Source organism: Capricornis sumatraensis, chromosome 7 (assembly GCF_032405125.1).
Source record: "Capricornis sumatraensis isolate serow.1 chromosome 7, serow.2, whole genome shotgun sequence".
In the NCBI taxonomy this organism is placed as follows: Eukaryota; Metazoa; Chordata; class Mammalia; order Artiodactyla; family Bovidae; genus Capricornis; species Capricornis sumatraensis.
The window spans coordinates 98,043,415-98,065,859 of NC_091075.1; the positions used below are offsets into that span (position 1 = coordinate 98,043,415).

The 22,445-nt window shown below is 39.2% G+C and overlaps 1 protein-coding gene across 2 annotated transcripts in view; it reads left to right on the plus strand.

Moving 5' to 3' along the window:
- Positions 1-22,445, plus strand: part of CFAP299 (cilia and flagella associated protein 299) — a 697,792-nt gene that overhangs the window by 569,863 nt on the left and 105,484 nt on the right. For both annotated transcript variants that reach the window (XM_068975708.1, XM_068975709.1), the window contains one exon: positions 14,254-14,396. In XM_068975708.1, coding sequence (XP_068831809.1) covers positions 14,254-14,396 — 143 coding nt within the window. The remainder of the gene's footprint in view (positions 1-14,253; positions 14,397-22,445) is intronic.

Genomic DNA, 22,445 nt, shown 5'->3' on the forward strand with positions numbered 1-22,445 from the left:
CACTCATAACAACTAAATCTTTCCAAGAAGGATAAATACGTCAAGTTGTTTCAGTTGTGTCTGACTCTTTGCAACCCTATGGACTATAGCCCACGAATCTCCTGTGTCCTGGGATTCTCCAGGCAAGAATAGTGGAGTGGGTTGCCACCCCCTCCTCCAGGGGATATTCCCAACCCAGGGATCAAACCCACGTCACTTATGCCTCCTGTATTGGCATTCAGGTTCTTTACTACTAGTGCCATCTGGGAAGCCCATAGATACATATATCTCCTCTTTTTTATGTTCTCCTCCCATTCAGGTCACCACAGAGTATTGGATAGAGTTCCTTGCACAATACATTAGAATATAGGAAGACTGAGGGCAAAGATGTTGTCTTATTTATCCATGTGCCTAGCACACAATAGCAATAAACACTTTACATACTGAATAGTGGAACTGCTGACTGGTGCTCATTTTCACATGGCATTGGAATCAGTGCATCACCTTTGACTGAGGTAGGCATATTAATTCAAGCCTAGCTGTTCAATTAGCCTCACTTTTGTGGTTTCATTGTCAATAAAGGCCACAAACTCTTTTTATCTAAAAGGAAATACCTCTAGAGCACTGGTCTTAAAGATCTTAATGCTCAAAGTGACCACGCAAAGGTCCGTGAGCAAAGGACATTTTACAACCCCCACCTAAGTTGATGTCCCAACCCAGTCCTGACTGTATTGTTCTGCCCAGATAAGCAGACAGTCCACACAGGCTTAAAAATTCCCTTCACCATATACTCCTTAAACATGGTTTTTAGAAACCAAGGAAGTAATTAAAATAAGATTACGCTGGATAATATAAGTTATGGACTTTCCAGGTGGCACTGTGGTAAAAAATCCTCCTGCCAGTGCAGGAGACACAAGAGATGCTGGTTCAATCCCTGGGTCAGGAAGATCCCCTGGAGAAGGAAATGACAACCCACTCCAGTAGTCTTGCCTCAAAAATCCCATGAACAGAGAAGCCTGGCAGGCTACAGTCCATGGGGTTCCAAAGAGTTGAATACAACAGTGTCTGAGCACACAATGTAAGTTACATCTAAGGTAGTGTTACAATTATAAAGTGAAAGTGAAGTCACTCAGTCATGTCTAACTCTGCAACCCTATAGACTGTAGCCTGCCAGGTTCTTCTGTCCTTGGGATTCTCTAGGCAAGAATACTGGAGTGGTGCCATTCCCTCCTCCAGGGGATCTTCCCAACTCAGGGATCGAACCCAGGTCTCTCACTTTGCAGGCAGACTTTTTACCCTCCAAGCCACCTATATTTCAAACTAAATCCAAAAAATTATATTTGATCCTCAGGCAACTAAAACTTGTGTGACAACTAAAACTTTAGCTAACTGGATGCTAAGACAATAATCCAAGCAAACAGGTACCTCTTTTGAAATGAGGCTTTTGTCCCAAATCTGATGATGAGTGAAACTAAATGAGAAGGATGCCTTTTTGTCTGTACTACATTTTGTCCTAAGTGACTCAAAATACTTGAAATAGACTGAGAAGAACTTCTTGTCTCCTTTTCACCCAGACCCTCTTCTATAAATCTTTATAAAGCATTGGCAAGAAAACAGGCCAGAATCTCTTTCTAAGGCCAAGAGGAAACTACCTAATCTGTTCCCAGTTTTTCTCAGTGTGTCAGCAAGGAAAAGAGACTGCATGCCCCTAGCCCCTCTGCTAGACACATCCTGGAGCCTGACTCATCCCTTCTCCTTGGGGCTGGTATGAGGGAGAAGATCCATACTTTGTCTGAATCTTCCTCTGGACAGAAAAAACAAATTACACATAGAAGAGGCTGCAGCATGTTATTGGGCAATATCCATGGGCTACTGAATCCTAATCCTGTCTCCACCACCTACAGTATGGGTGAACTTGGCCAAGTTATTAACCAGTTCTATCCTGGACACTAGGAAATGGTTGGCACCTCTTATCACATTTTCAAATCTCTAGCTAATTTCTTTGTCCTTTCCTCACCATCAGGGTGGTAGAGGGGAGGCTGATCATAACAGGGATGAAAATAGACTCAGGAATCAGACAAATTAGGTTTCTAATTCTAGCTCTGTCACATATGGCTGTAACTTGGGGAAATTACTTCTCTCAAATCACAGTTTTCTAATCAGTAAAGAGGAGGCAATCTGTGTGCTTATTTAGTAAGTTCACTGCAAGTACTAGGTGAGATGTTTATGTGAAGTGTTTGCATGTGCATGGAAACACTTGCATGTGAGAAATGAAATCCATGTGAAGTGTTTAGCACAGTGCATGCCCCAATCTGCAGAGTGCTTGACTCAGTCTGATTGTTTAACAAACACTGGATTTTAATACCAATAGCTGAAGCTTGAGTATGAGCTTAAATGAGATGTGGGAAGAGGAGGCCTTTCAACCACCTGTGATCTTAGACTCAGGGTCACCTTGGGCATCTAAAAAACTGTTGCTCTTTCACGTGATTCAGCCTAAGTCCTTAGGCTATGACACCAGGTATTGCCAACAAAACCCCCAAGGAATCATGAACTTAACTCACCTTGAGTTTTCATTTCCTTAAGACTCTTTGCAGGAGTGGGTGGTGGATAGGATTTGAGGGTCTGGAGTATTCTTACTAAATCCAATCTTATGACCATTTCTTCAACCATAATGTAAGTCAGATGCCAATTTGCTGCCTAAAACGTGACTAAAAATGAAAGTGTTAGTTGCTGAGGCTTTTTTTACTTTTTGCCACCCTATGGACTATAGTCTGCCAGGCTCCTCTGCCCATGGCATTCTGCAGGAAAGAATACTGGAGTGGGTTGCCTTTCCCTTCTTCAAGAGATCTTCCCAAACCAGGGATCAAATCTGCGTCTCTTATGTCTGCCGCATTGGCAGGCGGGTTCTTTACTGATAGCGCCACCTGGTAAGCTAAAACATGTCTAAATAGAATCTGTGTCTGTTGGGCTCATGTTGGGGTTGGTTTGCAGCAGCCCTCTAGTCCTGAAGGTTAGGGCAAAGTCTTATATGTCTCAGTTGTTTTTTCTGCTCGGTCCTCCATTCATATTATAGCATAGTCTGCTCCAGCTCCACACTTTCTTCTAGGAAAGAGCTTTGAAATTCCTAAGTGATATCTTTAAATTAAAATTCATGGTACTCTCTTACATGAAACTACTCAGTGACTTCCTATTGCATTTAAGTCAAATTGAAAGTTATTCTTAGAGCCTGCTTAGTCTACAGAATTTGGGTCCTACTTAATCCTAAAATGTATCTCATGTCCTCCTTTCCCTGCCCCCTTCTCTAGTCTCACTATAATCTGGACACAATGACCTTTCTACTTTTAGGACAAGCCAGTTGATTTCCTGTAAGAAGGCCTTTGGATTTGCTATTCCTTCTGCCTGGAATGTTATTCCCTAGCATCTTCCCCTGGCTTTCTCATTAGTCAAGTTTCAATTAAAACATTTCCTTCTCCGAGACGCCTGATTCTACCTCCCTGTCTAAAGTACCTAGGTTCTTTCCAATTAATAGCCACTCCATTGTTCTCATTTGTTTACATATTTATGATTCTTCTTGCTTTACTGAAAAGCATACTGAGAGCAGGGACCTTATCTTATTTACGACTCACTGTCAGTGCCTAGAACAGTGATTTGCTTATAGGTTCCCAATAAATATTCATTAAATATGAAAATGAGTGAATGTCTTGAAATTTTCCTTTAATACACTGGTCTCTTACCGATTCCCGTTCCCATATGTCCGAAATGTGTTCAGCATTGAATAGCAATATTTAGGACTTTTCTACTTTTATAATAGTTATATTTTACCTAATCCTTATAACTTTCCATGTGGTCACCCTGCCTTTCACATTCTAGGTAATGCTACATGGACTTCTTTTGTTCATTTGCTTACTGACTGCTGGGTGGGGTGCCATCACTTCTCTTTGGGGTCTGAGGAGGAAGAGGTGGACACTTACTAAACCCTTGGGTAAGTCTTTGTTTTCTCCAGAAGGTCCACAAAATCCTCCAAGAAGGTGAGGTCAAAGAATAAAAGGAAATGCACAGATTATAAAGGAGAAGTTCATTCCAGATTTCTGGATGGAGTTGTCTGTCTTCTTCATTAGACTGTGAACTGCATGAGGTCAGGTTCTTACTTTGGTCAGTATTATTCCAGCACCTAGGACAGCACCCAGAACACCCTCATCTCCCATTAAATATATTTGAATGAGTTCCTCCAAAGCATAGTATTAAGTGATTAACTGTATTCAGAAGCCTATATTTAAAAATATAGATGAGTTTTCTAACTTAGGATCATATGGAGGCAATGAAAAGATTTTTTGAAGTTGACAGAATCCAGTCTATAATGAGAATGATAAATAATTTATTATACATTCATATTCAATGAATTATAGAACCTCACTATATAGTGAGTTCAGATATCAATTTATAGTTTCTTCTCACTAAGGAAGTGGTTTTAACCCATAATTAGTCTTGTTAATTGATGAGACTGTGTTCTGGCTTTGTCATATCCTCATTGTCAGGATGCAGTTATTCCACTGGGATGACCTCACTGTCAGCCTCTCTTATTTCTGGTTTCTTAGTCTTCTAAGGTAGCTGAAGCCCTTTGATCCAAACCAATAACACCCTGCAAAATTCTAAGTGCCTATAAGCTTGCTAAAGAGAGTCCATACGCACCATTGTAGTCATTTTTCTCTTATTCCCAGATGGTCCCTTATTCTCCTAGGCAATTGTATTAGGCCTATAAGATGAATGTTCCATCAATGTTAATGGTGGAAAGGAAATAAAAGTCCCCTGTTGATAAGAATCACTTTGTTTTTGGAATCTGAATTGAAAACAAAACCTCCCTCCCCGCCTGCCACCCCACAAGCCTAGCAGAGGCTTCATAGTCAAGTTGTTGTTCTTTAGCGGCTCAGTTATGTCCAACTCTTTGTGACCCCATGGACTATAACCTACCAAGCTCCTCTGTCCATGGGATTCTCCAGGCAAGAATACTGGACTGGGTAGCCTCTTCCTTCTCCAGGGGATCTTCCCAACCCAGGGATCAAACCCACATCCACTGTATTGGCAGATGGATTCTTTATCACTGAGTCACCTGAGAAGCCCAAGTTAGGTATATATAGTCAACGGCGTGGGTACAGATCCCAGCATTATCAGTAACTATTCCTCATACCTTGGTTTTATTTCTTCAGAGCCTCTTCCATTCTTCTCTGCACCCTCCTCTCTGCCTAAGAAGGCTGGTGACTACATGCATGGTATCAGGGCCTTGGCCCCAGTTAGATATAGTCAGTATGAGGCTCCAGCAGTAAGGTGTTTATCCCCTTGATCCTCCTACTTACAGCTCTCTCTCTCCCCTTGACATCAAGTGTCTGCTCTTCTCCAGAATGTTTTCAGTCTGTGCATCTCTCTCTCCTTCTTGGGTCGTGATAAATTCTGCTACTTGGGGGTGAAGAGAGGTTTGTGGCAGGAATAGTGTCAGCATCAGTACTCATAGCCCTGGCTTCAGGCAGTATCCCTTCTGGTGCCCCTTCATACCATCCATTAATCCCTGCATAATAAACAAATATTTGCCATTATTTTCTGTTGGAATTCTGACATGTTAACCATGTAAGCCTGTGCCCTAGCACTTCCTGCTTTGGTTTTCTTATCATAAATTAGGATTATTAATGTTACCTACATTGTGAGACTCCTGTTAGGATTAAATGAGAGAAGATTAGACACATAGTAAATACTCTTTATTTATTTTTTAAATACTCTTTAGAAGTTAGATCTTATCACTAATATTATTTTGTTACAGGGTGACACTTTCTGTGAAGCATGATTGAGTAAATTGAACTTTGGCAGATTTTATTGCTAGACTTTGTTTAATCACCTCAAATACAAAACTGTGCTGGTTATATACCTTTGAGATATCATATTAAGCATAAAAGTTAGATAAAGATATGAAGCCCAGCCTGAAAGGACTTCAAATACTACAATATAAAATAGGAAGTGCACAGAGAAAAATATATATTTTTTAAATTTTGGTGACAAGCAGAGGATATTCCCCACATGCTTCTACTTTCAGAGAAAAAAATCTTTGAATATGAGAAAGGGGGTATTGTTGAAAGTTTGAGGACAGAAGATATGAGAAAGAATGAGAGTGTGGGAGAGAGGAAGAGCTATCATAGACAATTATTATGTAAGTGCTACATAGGTACAAGGGAGTTTGTAGTCATTTGTTTTTTTGAGTCCAGTCATTCTAGTTTTCTTTTTCTCAAGCCAAAATCAGTCATTGCTTAGGAAAAAACAATAAAAGGAATGTTGGGTTGAAACCACGTTGGATTTTTTTTCATGAGTGTGACAGGATGTGTGCAAGAAATTTGAAAAGGTATGCAAGTGAACAATTATGATACTGAATGCACCATGGACTCTTAGCTGGATAAAGACAGAACTTACTATATAAACAGGATAGTAAATAGTGATGAAACATGGTGGTTCAATGAATCAGCAGCTCAAAGATCTGAGAGGGTGCCAGCATCTGTGACCTAGAAAGATAGGAGGCACAGGTCAGAGGGATGTATGTTTTCACAGAAAATTATGGAATCATGTAGTTAAAGCAAGTGTAGACATGAGACTTCCCTGGTGGTCCAGTGGTTAAGACTTTGCCTTCCAATGCAGAGGATGTGGGTTCAATCCCTGGTTAGGGAGCTAAGTCTCACATGTCTTGCAGCCAAAAAACAAAAACATAAAACAAATGCAATACTGTAACAAATTCAACAACAACTTTTAAAATGTTCCATAAAAAAAACCCAAAAACTAAAAGAAAAACAAAATATAGACACCCATTGTAGAAAATTTAGAAAATATACTATGTGCAGTATACACATTTGTGTAAGGGTGTGTTTCTGAAGTTATTACTTTTCATTATGCATCACTGTAGCAATGATATAAGATTTAATTATTGCAACTTTATATCTAATAATGCAAGTTCTGCTGTTTATTTTTCCTCTTCAAAATTATCTTGGCTAATGTGAAATGAAGTGAAAGTCACTCAGTCATGTCGAACGCTTTCTGACCTCATGGACTGGAGCCTGCCAGGCTCCTCTGTCCGTGGAATTCTCCAGGCAAGAATCCTGGAGTGAGTAGCCGTTCCCTTCTCCAGGTGATCTTCCCAACACAGGGATTGAACCCAGGTGTCCCCACTGCAGGTGGATTCTTTACCATCTGAGTCACCAGGGAAGCCCAAGAATACTGGAGTGGGCAGCCATTCCCTTCTCCAGGGAAACTTCCCACCCCAGAAATTGAACCGGAATCTCCCGCATTGCAGGCAGATTCTTTACCAGTTGAATGTTAACCTTTATATTTAAGGTAAAATTTCAAAGAATCAAAATTAACCCACTGGTATTTTGCTTAAATTTTTAATACATTTCTTTTGTAATAATACATTTCCTTCAGCAATGTAACGTCATGATTTTTATGTTAGTTTATGTTATTTTAGAAAAGTTTTTCATAAAAAATGTTTGGAGGGGAGTTATAATTTTAAAAAAGCAGAATGCAAATAAAGGTTGCATGTGAAATATTCTAATAGGTTATTGCCAATGCAAGACCAAGCTATTTTTTAAAAATTGGAGTATAATTGCTTTACAATATTTTGTTAGTTTTTGCTGTCTAGCTATTACCATATTTTTTGTATAGATATTTTGTATTGGTTTCAGTTAACTGTCTCTGATTTTCTAAGTAACTTATCAGTTCATATACAAATAAAATAATTTTTCTTTTTTCCAGTACTTAAAGCTTCTATAATATATTCCAACGGACCTCTCTAGTTTTAACTTGGCTATTTCTTGAGGCACATGTTTTGGGGTTTCCATGTGGCACTAGTGGTAAAGAACCTGCCTGCCAATATAGGAGATGTAAAGAGACTCGGATTCCCTCCCTGAGTCAGGAAGATCCCCTGGAAAAGTAAATGGCAACCCTCTCCAGTATTCTTGGTTGGAGAATCCCTTGGGCAGAGGAGCCTGACAGGCTGCAGTCCATAGGATTGCAAAGGGTTGGACAGGACTGACGCAACTTAGCATGCATAATATATACGTTTTTGGGTTTTTCTTGCTATTGTTTTTTAATTAATTTTTACTGAGGTATAGGTGCTTTACAACGTTGTGTTAATTTCTACTGTACAGCTAAATGAATCAACTAAATATACATTCATCGCTTCCTTTTTAGACTTCCTTTCCATTTAGGTAGGTCACCACAAAGCACTGATATTACTTTCATTCACTAAAATTTCCAGAACATTTTGGATACTACAGTGAGATCAGGCATTCCTAAGTTACTCTTAACCTCATTAGTGATGCAAAAAAGAACCTTTTTAAAATATGGATATTTTTATAATCTAAAAGAGTAAAAATAGTAAAGTCAATAATTCCCCTCAGAAATAAAATCTCTAATTGTTAAAAAATAAGCAAAATTCTTAGGTTCTATATGATAAATACTTAAATTGCAAAATAATGGCTACCATTCTCCACTTTGTCCTTTATCCATGTCCCTTTGCAATGATACTTTGCAACTGCTAGCATCAAGAGAAGTCAGTCTGCCTGCCTCTTGAAACTGAGCTGCTTTGTGACCTGCTTGGGGCAACATGTGGTGATGGTGGTCTAGTCACTCAGTCGTGTCCAGCTCTTGTGACCCCATGGACTTTAGCCCACCAGGCTCTTCTGTCCATGGATTTCACAGGTAAGAATGGGTTGCATTTCCTTGTCCAGGGGATCTTCCCAACCCAGGGATCGAACCATGGTCTCCTGTGTTGCAGGCAGATTCTTTACCACTGAACCACCAGAAATTGCCCTGGGCAACAGAATGTGGAAGTAAAAGCTTGCTGGTCTTAGAATAAGCCTTTAACGGGAAAGACAAAGAACCATCTTCCCCTATAACCCTGAGAACTGTGTGAACAGTGAAAAGAGATATCTAACTGCAAATGAATAAAGATGTAGAAGTTTGAAATAATTATCAGCATAAAGAAATCAGAAAACAATTTATATCAGAGAAATTTATAACGAAAATTTTAAAATGTTAGAAAACAATTGTTTGTCAAAACTGAGACTTCATTTAGCAAAATCATGTCTCTTCCAAACCAAAATGATTCCCTAAAGCTAATGATTCATAAAAGCATTCCAGGATCTTAAAATTCTAAGAAATAAAGATTCTTTCTTCATTTGTCTTTATCAGGGGGCATGCTGACAGTCTCAGAAGGGAATTACCAGAACTTAGCTTGTCGGACAGCTTTCATGCCCTGAAACGGATGGTTCAGATTTTATGCAGCAGCATACTGCTTAATATGCTTTTTTACAAGTGACTTTGGCTTCACTGTTGAAAAGTCCCATTTCAGTGTATCAGGTTTATGTCTCCTCATTAGTATTTGGCAAGAAAAATCAGGCAACATATGTACTCAGCCCATAACAACTTTATGAATTTGTATTTTAATCCACTTCTGGGAAAAAGACAAGCAGCCAAAGATCCAAATGATATATTAATGGTCTAAATTGTGCTTTAATTCATCTTCTCCCAACACATGAGATGTAATGAGGACCTAACTCAGCATTCCATAAGTTTTTTGGTTCACACTTGAGGTCACAGACCATCTCAGTAAAGTCTCAGTTTCCACATCCTTTTTAGCATCTGAGCTCCCACTTCAATTTCAAGAATGCTTGTGTCAATATTTATCGATCTCTTCTTCTTATGTTTTTCATTGCTATCATTTTTGTTGCTTAGAAATTCGTGTCTTTTGCTTCCTTACTTGCTCAGATGTTCTGTCATGTCTGACTCTTTGCGACACATAGTCTGTAACTCACCAGGCTTCTCTGTACATGGGAGTCTCCCAGCAAGAACACTGAAGTGGGTTGCCATTTCCTTCTCCAGGGGATCCTTCCAACCCAGGGGTTGAAGCTGCATCTCTTGCATCTCCTGCATTGGCAGGGAGATTCTTTACCAGTAATACGATCCATCTTTTGTTTAGGTTGCAAATAAATGTAGAATTTTGGACTTTGCCAACAAAGGTCCATCGAGTCAAAGCTACGGTTTTTCCAGTAGTCATGTATAGATGTGAGAGTTGGACTATAAAGAAAGCTGAGTGCTGAAGAATTGATGCTTTTGAACTGTGGTGTTGAAGACTCTTGGGAGTTCCTTGGACTGCAAGGAGATCCAACCGATCCATCCTAGAGGAAATCAGTCCTGAATACTCATTGGAAGGACTGATGCTGAAGCTGAAACTTCAATACTTTGGCCACCTGCTATGAAGAATTGACTCATTGGAAAAGACCCTGATGCTCGGAAAGATTGAAGGCAGGAGGAGAAGGGGACAACAGAGGATGAGATGGTTGGATGGCATCACTGACTCAGTGGACATGAGGTTGAGTGGGCTCCAGGAGTTGGTGATTGACAGGGAGGCCTGGCATGCTGCAGTCCATGGGGTCGCAAAGAGTTGGACATGACTGAGTGACTGAACTGAAGTGAACTGAGTCATGCATTCAAATGAATATCATTTGATTTCCTGAAATACTTGCATTGGTTATAACTTGACTTATTCAGGCTTAAACAGTAAAGCATCTTATTCTAAAAAGGATTAAAGGGCCATATCTAAGGACAATGAACATTTTGGAAATTTTTCTTTTATAAATATAACATCATCATTTAGAAGAGCTCTTCAGTATATGAAGTATAGTTTTCATGTGTCTTTTGGGAAATTAACTGTGATTAAAAAGTTATTAGAGTGAATAAAACCATATACTGTGTGATTCCATTTATATGAAAAAATTCAGACAAGGCAAGTCTATAGAGATACAGAGTAGATTAGTGGTTGCCTGGGACCTGGGGATGGGAACAGGGATGAATGCAAATGGGCACGGGGGATCTTTTCTGGGTGATGAAAATTTTCTAAAGCTAGATTGTGTTACACTGCTCTACAAATATACTTAAAACTATTGAATTTTACACTTAAAACTTTGGTATGAATTTTATGTTATGTAAACTGTACCTCAATAAAGCTATTATATTTGTTGAAACAAAAAGGTTAGTAGAGAAATTTAAAACAATTATTTATAACATTTTCTAAATCCTATGGAAACAATGAGTTCAGTTCAGTTGCTCAGTCGTGTCTGACTCTGCGACCCCATGGACTGCAGCAGGCCAAGCTTCCCTGTCCATCACCAACTCCCAGAGCCTACTCAAACTCATGTCCATCAGGTTGGTGATGCCATCCAACCATGTCATCCTCTGTCATCCCCTTCTCCTCCTGCCTTCAATTTTTCCTGAATTAGAGTCTTTTCAAATAAGTTCATTCTTCACATCAGGTGGCCAAGTATTGGAGTTTCAGCTTCAGCATCAGTCCTTACAATGATAATTCAGGACTGCTCTCCTTTAGGATAGATTGGTTGGATTTCCTTGCAGTCCAAGGGACTCTCAAGAGTCTTCTTCAACACCACAGTTCAAAAGCATCAATTCTTTGGTGCTCAGCTTTCTTTATAGTCCAATTCTCACATCCATACGTGACTACTGGAAAAACCATAGCTTTGACCAGACAGACCTTTGTTGGTAAAGTAACGTCTCTGCTTTTGAATATGCTGTCTAGGTTGGTCATACCTTTTCTACCAAAGAGCAAGCGACTTTTAATTTCATGGCTGCAGTCACCATCTGCAGTGATTTTGGAGCCCAAGAAAGTAGTCTGTCACTGTTTCCATTGTTTCCCCATCTATTTGCCATGGCGTGATGGGACCAGATGCCATGACCTTAGTTTTCTGAATGTTGAGTTTTCAGCCAACTTTTTCACTCTCCTCTTTCACTTTCATCAAGAGGCCCTTTAGTTCTTCTTCACTGTCTGCCATAAGGGTGGTGTCATCTGCATATCTGAGGTTATTGATATATCTCCAAGAAATCTTGATTCCAAAATCTCTCACTTTGAAAGACAGAGACAAAAACAGAGAGAAACAGAAGAGCTTTTCGTTGTTATTGTTAATAGAGTTCCATTTTGAAAGTAGAGGACTTATTCTGGGGCTTTTTTCCATCTCCATGTCCCTGCATGACTTGCTAACATCAGGAACAGCCATGATGGAATAAAGATTATAAGTCCTTTCAAGCAGCATATGAGATATTAATAACCCATGGCCTCATTTAAGTTGGGATAACACTAGTTATTGCGTTAGTAGTGTGAAAGTTTCAGGAAGTCTTCTGAGTTACTCACCTTTTGGATTTTGTGTTGTATAAACTAAAAGCTAAGTGACTAAAAGCATGGAGAAATCTATCTAAATTTAACTGAGAGTTATGCAGGGGTAGTGAGAGGGACTAAGGATTGAGTCTAATTTGACCACATTAATAGTAGTGAATGTTTGTTCATCCAGTCATTTCTGAGGGAAACATCGCTAATCCAGCACAATATTCCTTCCTCTTGTGCTAAGAAAGGGCCTCAGGATTCTTCTTAGCACAGTATTCTCAGCACCCAATGCCATACCAGAGTAGGCTGAAAGACAAAACATCAGCAGAGTAACAAATAAGTGTAAATTATATCTCTGTTCTTCCATTTTTAAGTTGGCATGCTGTTAACAACATATTTTCATAAGTGTTGCAGAGAAAAGAATTATTTCAACTTTCTAACTTCACCCTTTTGGAAACTCTGCTATCTAAGGTAACCCCTGTGAGCGCTCCCTATAATTGACTGTACAAAGACCCAACAAGCAACCATCCAGTAATTGCTCAAGAGGAAAAGGAAATCTTATTTACAGATTCCTCCAAATATAGAACTTCACCACGAAGCTCTACACTTTGATCTAGATGTGGAAGTGAATACATTATGAGCTTTTCCAATTACATTTAGAGGTTTTTTTTTTTTTTCTCCCCATCCCCCACCCCCACCATAGAACTTGAGATCTATGTGTTTTGGCTTGACAGAGAAAAGACTACACTTCTTCCATTTCTGTTATCCTGTTCCCACTTTAGGGCCTTTCTATCAACTGTTCCCTTTGATTTATAGGCTCCTATTCTAGATCTCTACATGGCTTACCTCTTCTCAGCCTTCAAGTCTTGGCATAAAGATCTTTTCAAGGTCTTTCTTGATCACTCTTCCTAAAGTAGCCTTTAACACTATGAACTTCTCTAGCCTATCATCTTCTTTATTTTCTGTATGACACTTATCACTCACTGTAAGTATTGTTTTCCTTTCATGCCGATTGTCTACTTCTGCTTACTTCAACATAAGTTCCAAGAGATCAGACCTTTGCTGTTTTGTTTATCACTGTATCCATGGCACATTCAATAATGTCTAACATGTTGTAGCCATGCAATGATATTTGTGAAGGAATTAAGGTAAAGGAGAAATATGTACTTTCTGTACATTTTTGACCTATGGAATTCATTTTGTAAAGAGATTTCAATTTTTGACTGTTATAGTAAAGAGAAGAGACCCCATTTCTATTTTTGTAACAGAAAATGTATAGGTGCTGAAATGGAAAAAGAATGTAGTGATTCTTTTCTAATCAGAAGGACAGACACATGAGCCTGGGTTTAATCTGAGTTTTTCAACTTACTAGCTGTATAAGGAACTCAACTTCTTTGTTTCTCAGTTTTTAAATTAATGAGATGATGACAAAGAAAAGACAATAGGATTGGAAAAAGACATTACAAACACTTAAAATAATGTCTGTCATTAGGAATCAGTTAATGTATTAAATAAATTAATAAATGTATTATAAAAACTGAAAATAATATAATACAAACACTTAAAATAATGTCTGTCCTTAGGAATACTTCTAAAGTTATTTATTGAAATTGTTATATACAATTACTGTAAGTTAATTAGTATTAGTTGCTCAGTCATGTCCGACTCTTTGCAATCCCATGGACGTTGCTTTCCAAGCTCCTCTGTCTGTGAAATCTCCAGTCAAGAATACTGGAGTGGGTAACCATGCCTTTGTCCATGGAATCTTCCCAAACCAGGGATCAAATCTGGCTCTCCCCCACTGCAGGCAGATTCTCTACTGTCTGAGCCACAAGGGAAGACCTCAATTGCTGGAAATGAACATTATATGCATATTCAGTTAACTTTTCATGAATTTCTTCATTGTCAGGAGAAAGTAATAATACCTATAGGCTCATTGTAAGGATGAAACATAAAGCCCTTAGAATAAGCTATAACACAGGTATCACTCAATAACTGTAGATTTTATTATTATGTAAATTTTACTCAAATGACTTTCATTCACTTTCTCTCCATTCTCTGTTTTTCTGTGTTACTAGTCCGTGATTTTTATTCGTGACAAAAATTCTCATGGGCAGGAGGTGTCAGGATACATTGACTATGCCCACAGGCTGAAGACTGAAGATTTCGAAGTCTACTTTAGTGGAAAGAAACGACTTCTTCCAAGACCCACAGATATGAGGTAAAGTGTAACACATTTCTCACACCTTCAATAAGAGAACAAGCTTCTCAAGAGTAAAGATAAAGGTTATTTATATTCTGGAACTCCAATGTATATATAATAGGAATGTAGTAAGAGTGGTTGGAATAAAAAAATAAGTAAATTTTAAAATGGGGACTGAACATAGATGCATATTTTCCACTAACAGGCCAATGAAGGGAACTCTTCAGAGATGAGATAAGCAAATTCTCAGTGGCATTCCTTTTAAATGATAAGTAGAACCTAAAAATTGCTAATCTCACAAGGATCTTGCACCACTTGAGACTTTGCCTGTCTAGAAGCCTCAAGAGCAGTCCAGGAAATACAATTTCCTCCCACTTTTTTTTTTTTTTTGGTTTCAACCAAAGTCCAGGCTTCTGAGTCGCTCACACTCCTTTATTTTCACCACTGGCCTATTTGGATATTTCTTCTACTCATGGTTGTTTTTACTAACCCCTACCCTTTCTTCCGATGCCCTCATCCCATAACATATGATCTACTCAACCAAGTCAATCCATGTACAGATCCTGATCCTTCTCCCACCTTCTGAGTAGCTCGGGAGCCAAACTTTTATTCTACACCTCTCACTTACGCTAGAACACAATAGTTGCAGCAGCATTCTGCTTTATCTCTTCACTGCTGTATCCAGATTATGTTTTGACACTTGTAACAACACTCTTCCTCTGACATCTCTGACATCCTACTTGCTGTCATCTAGACTTCCTAACCCATCCCCATTTCACAGACACACTCCTTTCCCTATCCAACCTTGATGCAGAGCAAAATCATTTAATTTACCTCTTGCACTAATCCCTGCTGCCCATGACTTTTTTGTGCTTTGATGGTATCTATCCTGCTAACCCTCAGGGTGATTGAGCCAGTCATCCTCTTGTCAGCAAGATCCCTGGGAAATGTTGAAGGAAATTTTAGGATATTTCAAAAAGGTGTGGTTGGCTGCTATCAATAATTTATGGCCTCCAAAGTCAGCCAGGCCCTTTGTGGCCCTCAGCCATCCATCTGTATGTTTTTTCTCAGTTCTTAATTTCATCATTCTTCCCACCGCCCCCAAATAGTCTGAAGCTTCATCACTTTCTCAAAACCATTGTTCTCGACTCTGACCCTGACTCCTCTCCATATATGATTTGCCTCACATTTCACAGAGAACATTGGGTCCAAACAGAGAAACCACTGCCTAATCTGGCTCTCTCTCAACCCAAATCAGCTTCCCCATTAGCAGGTAGCCCCCTCAGAGTGTTCTTCTGATTATTCCCAGTCACAGTTCCATTCTGGCCACTACTGGCTCCTGGGCTTACCATCTACATGCAAAACACATCCATCCCTAACTCTCAGAACACTGCCATGCCTTCTTTCCCTCATCCAACCTCTCAGACATTCAGTCTGCTGCAAACTTGTTTGCATTTCCCCAACACAGCAAGGCTTAGGATTTCCCGAGCACTATGAGGGAATGTGTGCCCTAACAGTGACTCAGGGTTTTCTGGAGACATTTCTGAAATAAAATGTCCGACCACAAGTACTTGTACTTGCTTTTATTTTTAATATATTTATTTATTTGGCTGCATCAAGTCTTCGCTGAAACATATAGAATCGTCACTGTGTCATGTGACCCTTTTGTTTGCAGCCCACAGACTCTAGTTGTGGCACATGGGCTCACTGGTAGTGGCACATGGACTTAGCTGCTCCACAGCTTGTGGGATCTTAGTTCCCTGACCAAGAATTGAACCCACATTTTCTGCATTGCAAGGCAGATTCTTAACCACTGGAACACCAAGGAAGAAAATTGTTTTTTTCTTAAAAAAAAAAAGTTCATTTTTATTAAGTGAAATACACGCATTTATTCTAACCACATTTTCCCAGATGCAGAAAAAAAAAGAACTCCTTGACTTGGTTAGAGCTAATTTATTCAACTTGTTTTTTTTTTTTAATCCTTTCACCCCTATTTCTAGTGAAGCCATGCTTCATCTACTGTTCTCTTTTTTTCGTGCTTTCTCATACTGATGCTATCAGCTGGCTCCTTTATCTCACCTCTAGACATGCTGAAGCTATTTCTATGTTAAGGAAATCCTTTTTGAATTCCAACTGTTGACCTACCGCTCTTAAACTTTCCAGCTAAACTCTTCAAAATAACAAGTATCTTCAATTCTCACTTCTCATGGAGGTGATAACCCATTGTTATTAGCCCTCTGCCACTATTATTCAAATGAAACAACTCCTTCGAAAATTATGAGTGACTGCCAATTTCAAACTTCTATGTGCTGTTTTCAGTTCTCATCCTATTTAACTTCTCTACATCATTTGATTACCATTGCTTAATCAGTATGCTAATTCCTTCTTCTCAAATCTATTCAAATACTCTAACATTTTATATCAGAATCCCTCATTGAATCCTCCCCTTGTTTGTTTCATGCATGATGGTAATCACCAGAGTTCATTCTTGGACTTCTCTCATACCATGTGGGTGATTTGATCACTTTTCTGGAGTGGAGTTGTCTTTGAAAGTAGAATAGATTTCTTTATTTAAGACTCAATTATCCTGCTACTTACTTGAGAACCTTCTGAATATCACAGTTCAGTTCAGTCACTCAGTTGTGTCTGATTCTTTGTGACCCCATGGACTTCAGCATGACAGTCTTTCTTGTCCATCACCAACACATGGTGCTTACTAAAACTCATGTCCATCGCATTGGTGAAGCCATCCAACCATCCCACACTCTGTCGTCCCCTTCTCCTCCTGCCTTTAATCTTTCCCAGCATCAGGCTCTTTTCCAATGAGTCAGTTCTTTGAAATGCCAAAGTATTGGAGTTTCAGCTTCAGCATCAGTGCTTCCAATGAATATTCAGGACTGATTTCCTTTAGGATGGACTGGTTGGATCTCTTTGCACTCCAAGGGACTCTCAAGAGTCTTCTCCAACACCACAGTTCAAAAGCATCAATTTTTCAGTGCTCAGTTTTATTCACAGTCCAACTCCCACATCCATGCATGACTGCTGGGAAAACCATAGCCTTGACTAGACGGACCTTTGTTGGCAAAGTAATGTCTCTGCTTTTGAATATGCTATCTAGGTTGGTCATAACTTTCCTTCCAAGGAGTAAGTGTCTTTTAATTTCATGGCTGCAATCACCATCTGCAGTGATTTTGGAGCCCCCAAAAATAAAGTCTGACACTGTTTCCACTGTTTCCCCATCTATTTCCCATGAAGTGATGGGGCCAGATCCCATGATCTTCATTTTCTGAATGTTGAGTTTTAAGCCAACTTTTTCACTCTCCTCTTTCATTTTCCTCATGAGGCTTTTTAGTTCCCCTTTACTTTCTACCATAAGGGTGGTGTCATCTGCGTATCTGAGGTGATTGATATTTCTCCCGGCAATCTTGATTCCAGCTTGTGTTTCTTCCAGCCCAGCATTTCTCATGATGTACACCGCATAGAAATTAAATAAGCAGGGTGACAATATACAGCCTTGACGTACTCCTTTCCTATTTGGAACCAGTCTGTTGTTCCATGTGCAATTCTAACTGTTGCTTCCTGACCTGCATACAGATTTCTCAAGAGGCAGGTCAGGTGGTCTGGTATTCCCATCTCTTGCAGAATTTTCCACAGTTCATTGTGATCCACACAGTCAAAGGCTTATATCTTTAACCTACCAGAATTTAGTACTGTATATGGTAGTTGGTAAGGGTCCACTTTTTTAAATTGGAGCATAATTGGTTCACAATACTGCGTTAGTTTCTGCTGTAGAGCAAAAGGAATCAACTGTATGTTTACATATATCCCCTCTCTCTTAGACCTCCCTCCCACCCTCCTATACTGCCCTTCTAGAGAACGGCCTTATGGAACAGGAGGGAAAATGGAAGATTGGAATTGACATGTACACACCTTTTGTTCAGTCACTAAATCGTGTCCGACTGTTTGAGACCCCATGACCTACAGCACGCCAAGCTTCCCTGTCCTTCACTATCTCCCAGAGTTTGCTCAAACTCATGTCTATTGAGTTGGTGATGCCATCCAATCATTTCACCCTCTGTCTTCTCCTTCTTCTCCTGCCTACAATCTTTACCAGCATCAGGGTCTTTTCCAATCAGTTGGCTCTGCACATCAGGTGGCCAAAGTATTGGAGTTTCAGCTTCAGCATCAGTCCTTCCAATGAATATTCAGGGTTGACTTCCTTTAGGATTGACTGGTTGGACCTCCTTGCTCTCCAAAGGACTCTTAAGAGTCTTCTCTAGAACAACTGTTCAAAGACTATCAATCCTTGGGTGCTCAGCCTTCTTTATGGTCCAACTCTTACATCCATACATGTCTATTGGAAAGACCATAGCTTTGACTATATGGACCTTTGTCAGCAAAGTGATGCCTCTTGCTTTTTAATATGCTGCCTGGATTTGTGATAGCTTTTCTTCCAAGAAGCAAAGGTCTTACTTTAAAAAGCTTTTTCTTTCATGGCTACAGTCACCATCCACAGTGATTTTGGAGCCCCAGAAAATAAAGTCTGTCACTGTTTCCATTTTTTCCCCATCAATTTGCCATAACATGATGGGACCAGATGCTGTGATCTTCATTTTTGAATGTTGAGTTTTATGCCAGCTTTTTCACTCTCCTCTTTTGAAACTCATCAAGAGGCTCTTTAGCTCCTCTTTGCTTTCTGCCACTAGGCTAGTATAATCTGCATATCTGAGGTTATTGATATTTCTCCCAGCAATCTTGATTCCAGCTTGGAATTCATCCAGCCCAGCATTTCACATGATATACTCTGCATATAAGTTAAATAAGCAAGGTCATCATGTGTAAAATAGATAGCTAGTGGGAACCTGCTGTATAGCACAGGGAACTCAGCTCAGTGCCTTGTGAAGAGTCCACTTTTTGTTTTCTGTATTACTAATAATTTGTCCTAGCAATATTTATTGAAAAGTCCACTATCTCTTCCCCCACATACACAATACAGTTTGTTTCAAAAGTTGATTCTGCATGTGATAGGTTGCTCCTGGGCTCACTCTTTTGTTTTATTGGCCATTACTTAAAATAATAGAATCTTACTCATTTGTTATATGTTCATAATAATTCTTGATATAAAAAAGGCAATTTCTTTCTGGTTTTTCTTTTTCAGGAATATCTAGTCTATTCTTGCCCTTTACTCTCCCATATAAATTTTAGTCAACTTGTAATGTCCACACACAAAAAATGGTGTAATTTTTATTGCAGTTGCTTTCGTGTTATGCTTAAATGTACTGTTGATTGGCATCTTGATGACATTAGGTCTTTCAGTTATTTATTTACACTTATTTATGTCCTCTTTAATGTCTTTTCATAATATTTTGTAAATTTCTCAATTATAGGGTTTTATCATCTTGAGGTTTTTTTTCCTCCTCAGTGCCAGATAATTTCTGAACTTTCAAGCAAAATTAGCTATATTACAAAGACTGCACTTTACAACTTTTAACACATTGAGTTTAAACCATCTATCAGAACCAGACTTCAGATTTTTTCACTCAAGAGATCTCATGCCAGTAAATGACTTAAACAGTTGTTACTAGGGAAAAAATATCTTTGGTATCCATAGTTCCATGGTCAGTTTGATTCTGAACTAAAACAAAGACTTAAAAATTAAAACTTTCCAAAGGTTCCTTTCTATTTATCTTTTGACATGCTATTTTATTCTATGTAGGAAGAGACAGTAGTTCTGTGATTAGAATCCTGTCTTGCACTTTTACTGTGGAAAACATAAATATCAGCAGACAGCTGCAACTATTATGAACTGCAGCAGTAGAAAGGGCTGAAAACTTGATGATCTTGTCAGCTCAGACGTCATCTTGATCATGTGTTTTCGATTCAGTCCTTTCCTCTGGGCATGACTGTGAACAACCTATAAGCAAATGCCATGCTACAGTTTACCAAGTTCCTTTTACACTGCCCTACAACAACTTTGTGAAATAAGCTCAACAAGCATTATTCTTAACATCCAAGAGAGGATAAAAGAAGATAAATCAGTTGCTAAAGTTCACAAGTCAAACAGTGATAAGTGAGAACAAGTTCTTAGGAATTCACTGTTCACTTCCAGAACTCTCTTCTGGGTGTAAAAGTGTTTGTGTCTTGAAGACAATGCACTGTGTAGAACCCTTGAGTTATATTCTGCCCCCCACCCCCCACATTGAGCTATTTAAATTTCCATATTTATGTATTGTTGAACAAAGATGTAATGTCTCCTGTCGAGCTCTACTCATGCCTCAAATAGAATTGTCATGAGGAAATTAAAATGTTCTTTTTTTGTGTTTCTTTTTAGAGAGTCCATGAAATATTCATACCCTTGACCGAGGAATGCCCCTAAATACTAAAGCTTTGAGAAGTATTATTGTCAAATTTCCCTTGCAGTCCCATTGTCTGTTTTATTAAAATGTTGAACTTGCCAAATCTCTGAAGTTAGAATTATAAAGTTGTGCTTATCCTGTGCTTAAGCTCATTCTCATGAAAGCATCTGGTAACCTGTTGGCAAGTTCTCAAGTTTAAAACAAAAGGAGTAAATGACTCAGTGCTTCCACAAGTGATCTATAAAATAGTGTTTATTTTGAAATTATTAATATTCTCCCACATCTGAATATGGTGACTCGCCATTAGAATATCATTTTAGCCTCTTCAACAAATATTCACTGAATTTGGAAGGGGAGGAAATGCTTTGGGAGTAAAAATACTGATTGAGGGAGACCTGCCACAAACACCCAGCTCCTAGATATTGAAAGTGTGTGGTCCATGGACAAGGAGCAGTGACCACCTGAGAGCCAGGAAGAAGTGAAGTATCTCAGGCTCTGTCCCAACCAGCAAAGCAGAACTGGCCTTTTAATATGATCCCCCACACGGTGGCTCAGATGGTACAGAATCTGCCTGCAATGCAGGAAACCCAGCTTCCATCCCTGGGTCAGGAATATCCCCTGGAGAAGGGAATGGCTACCCACTCCAGATTTCTTGCCTGTGAATCCTATGGACAGAGGAGCCTGGAGGGCTATAGTCGATAGTGTTGGAAAGAATACACACGTGACTGAGCAACTAACACTTTCACATTTCACTTTCTGCCTTTCAATATGCATGTTTAAGTTTGAGAAGCATACTCTAGACCTGTGCTATACAGGAGGGTCACCACTATTCATATGCAAGTATTGAGTACTTTCACTTTAATCACACTGACTAACCCAGAATTAAGATGTGCTACGCGGGTAAAATACACACCTGATTTTGAAGATGTTATAAAAATATAAAATATCTTACCATAAATCTACATTTATTATATGTTAAAATAGTGATATGCTGGATGTATTGGGTTAATTAAATATATTTAAAACTATTTTCACCTATTTCTTTTTACCTTTTTCAGTATGGCTACTAGAAAATTCAAAACGACACACATGCCTCTTTGTGTTATGGCTCACATTATATGTATATATATACATATATATATGTGTGTGTGTGTGTGTGTATACACACACATCCCAGTGGGTCAGATAGTAAAGAATCTGCCGGCAATGCTGGAGGCCTAGGTTCAATCCCTGGGTTGGGAGGATCCCCTGGAGAAGGAAATGGCTACCCACTCCAGTATTCTTGCCTGGGGAGTCCCATAGACAGAAGAGCCTGGTGGGATACATACAGTACATGGGGTCACAAAGAGTTGGACACCACTGAATGACTAACAATTTCACTTTCTCTTTCACACACACACACACACACACACACACACACACACACACATTTAAAGAATTCGCCTGCTCAATAGAAGATGTGGGTTCAGTCCCTGGGTCAGGAAGATACCCTGGAGAAGGAAATGGCAACTCATTCCAGTATTTTTGCCCTTAAAATACCATGGTGGACAGAGGAACCTGGTTGGTTACAGTCTATGGGGTCACAGAAAGAGTCAGATATGACTTAGCTCAACGACAACAACGTATGTGTATACATACACACACACATACACATACATACACATAGCACTGGTCTGTCTACTGGTCCCCAGCCCAGAGATTCACTCCCATC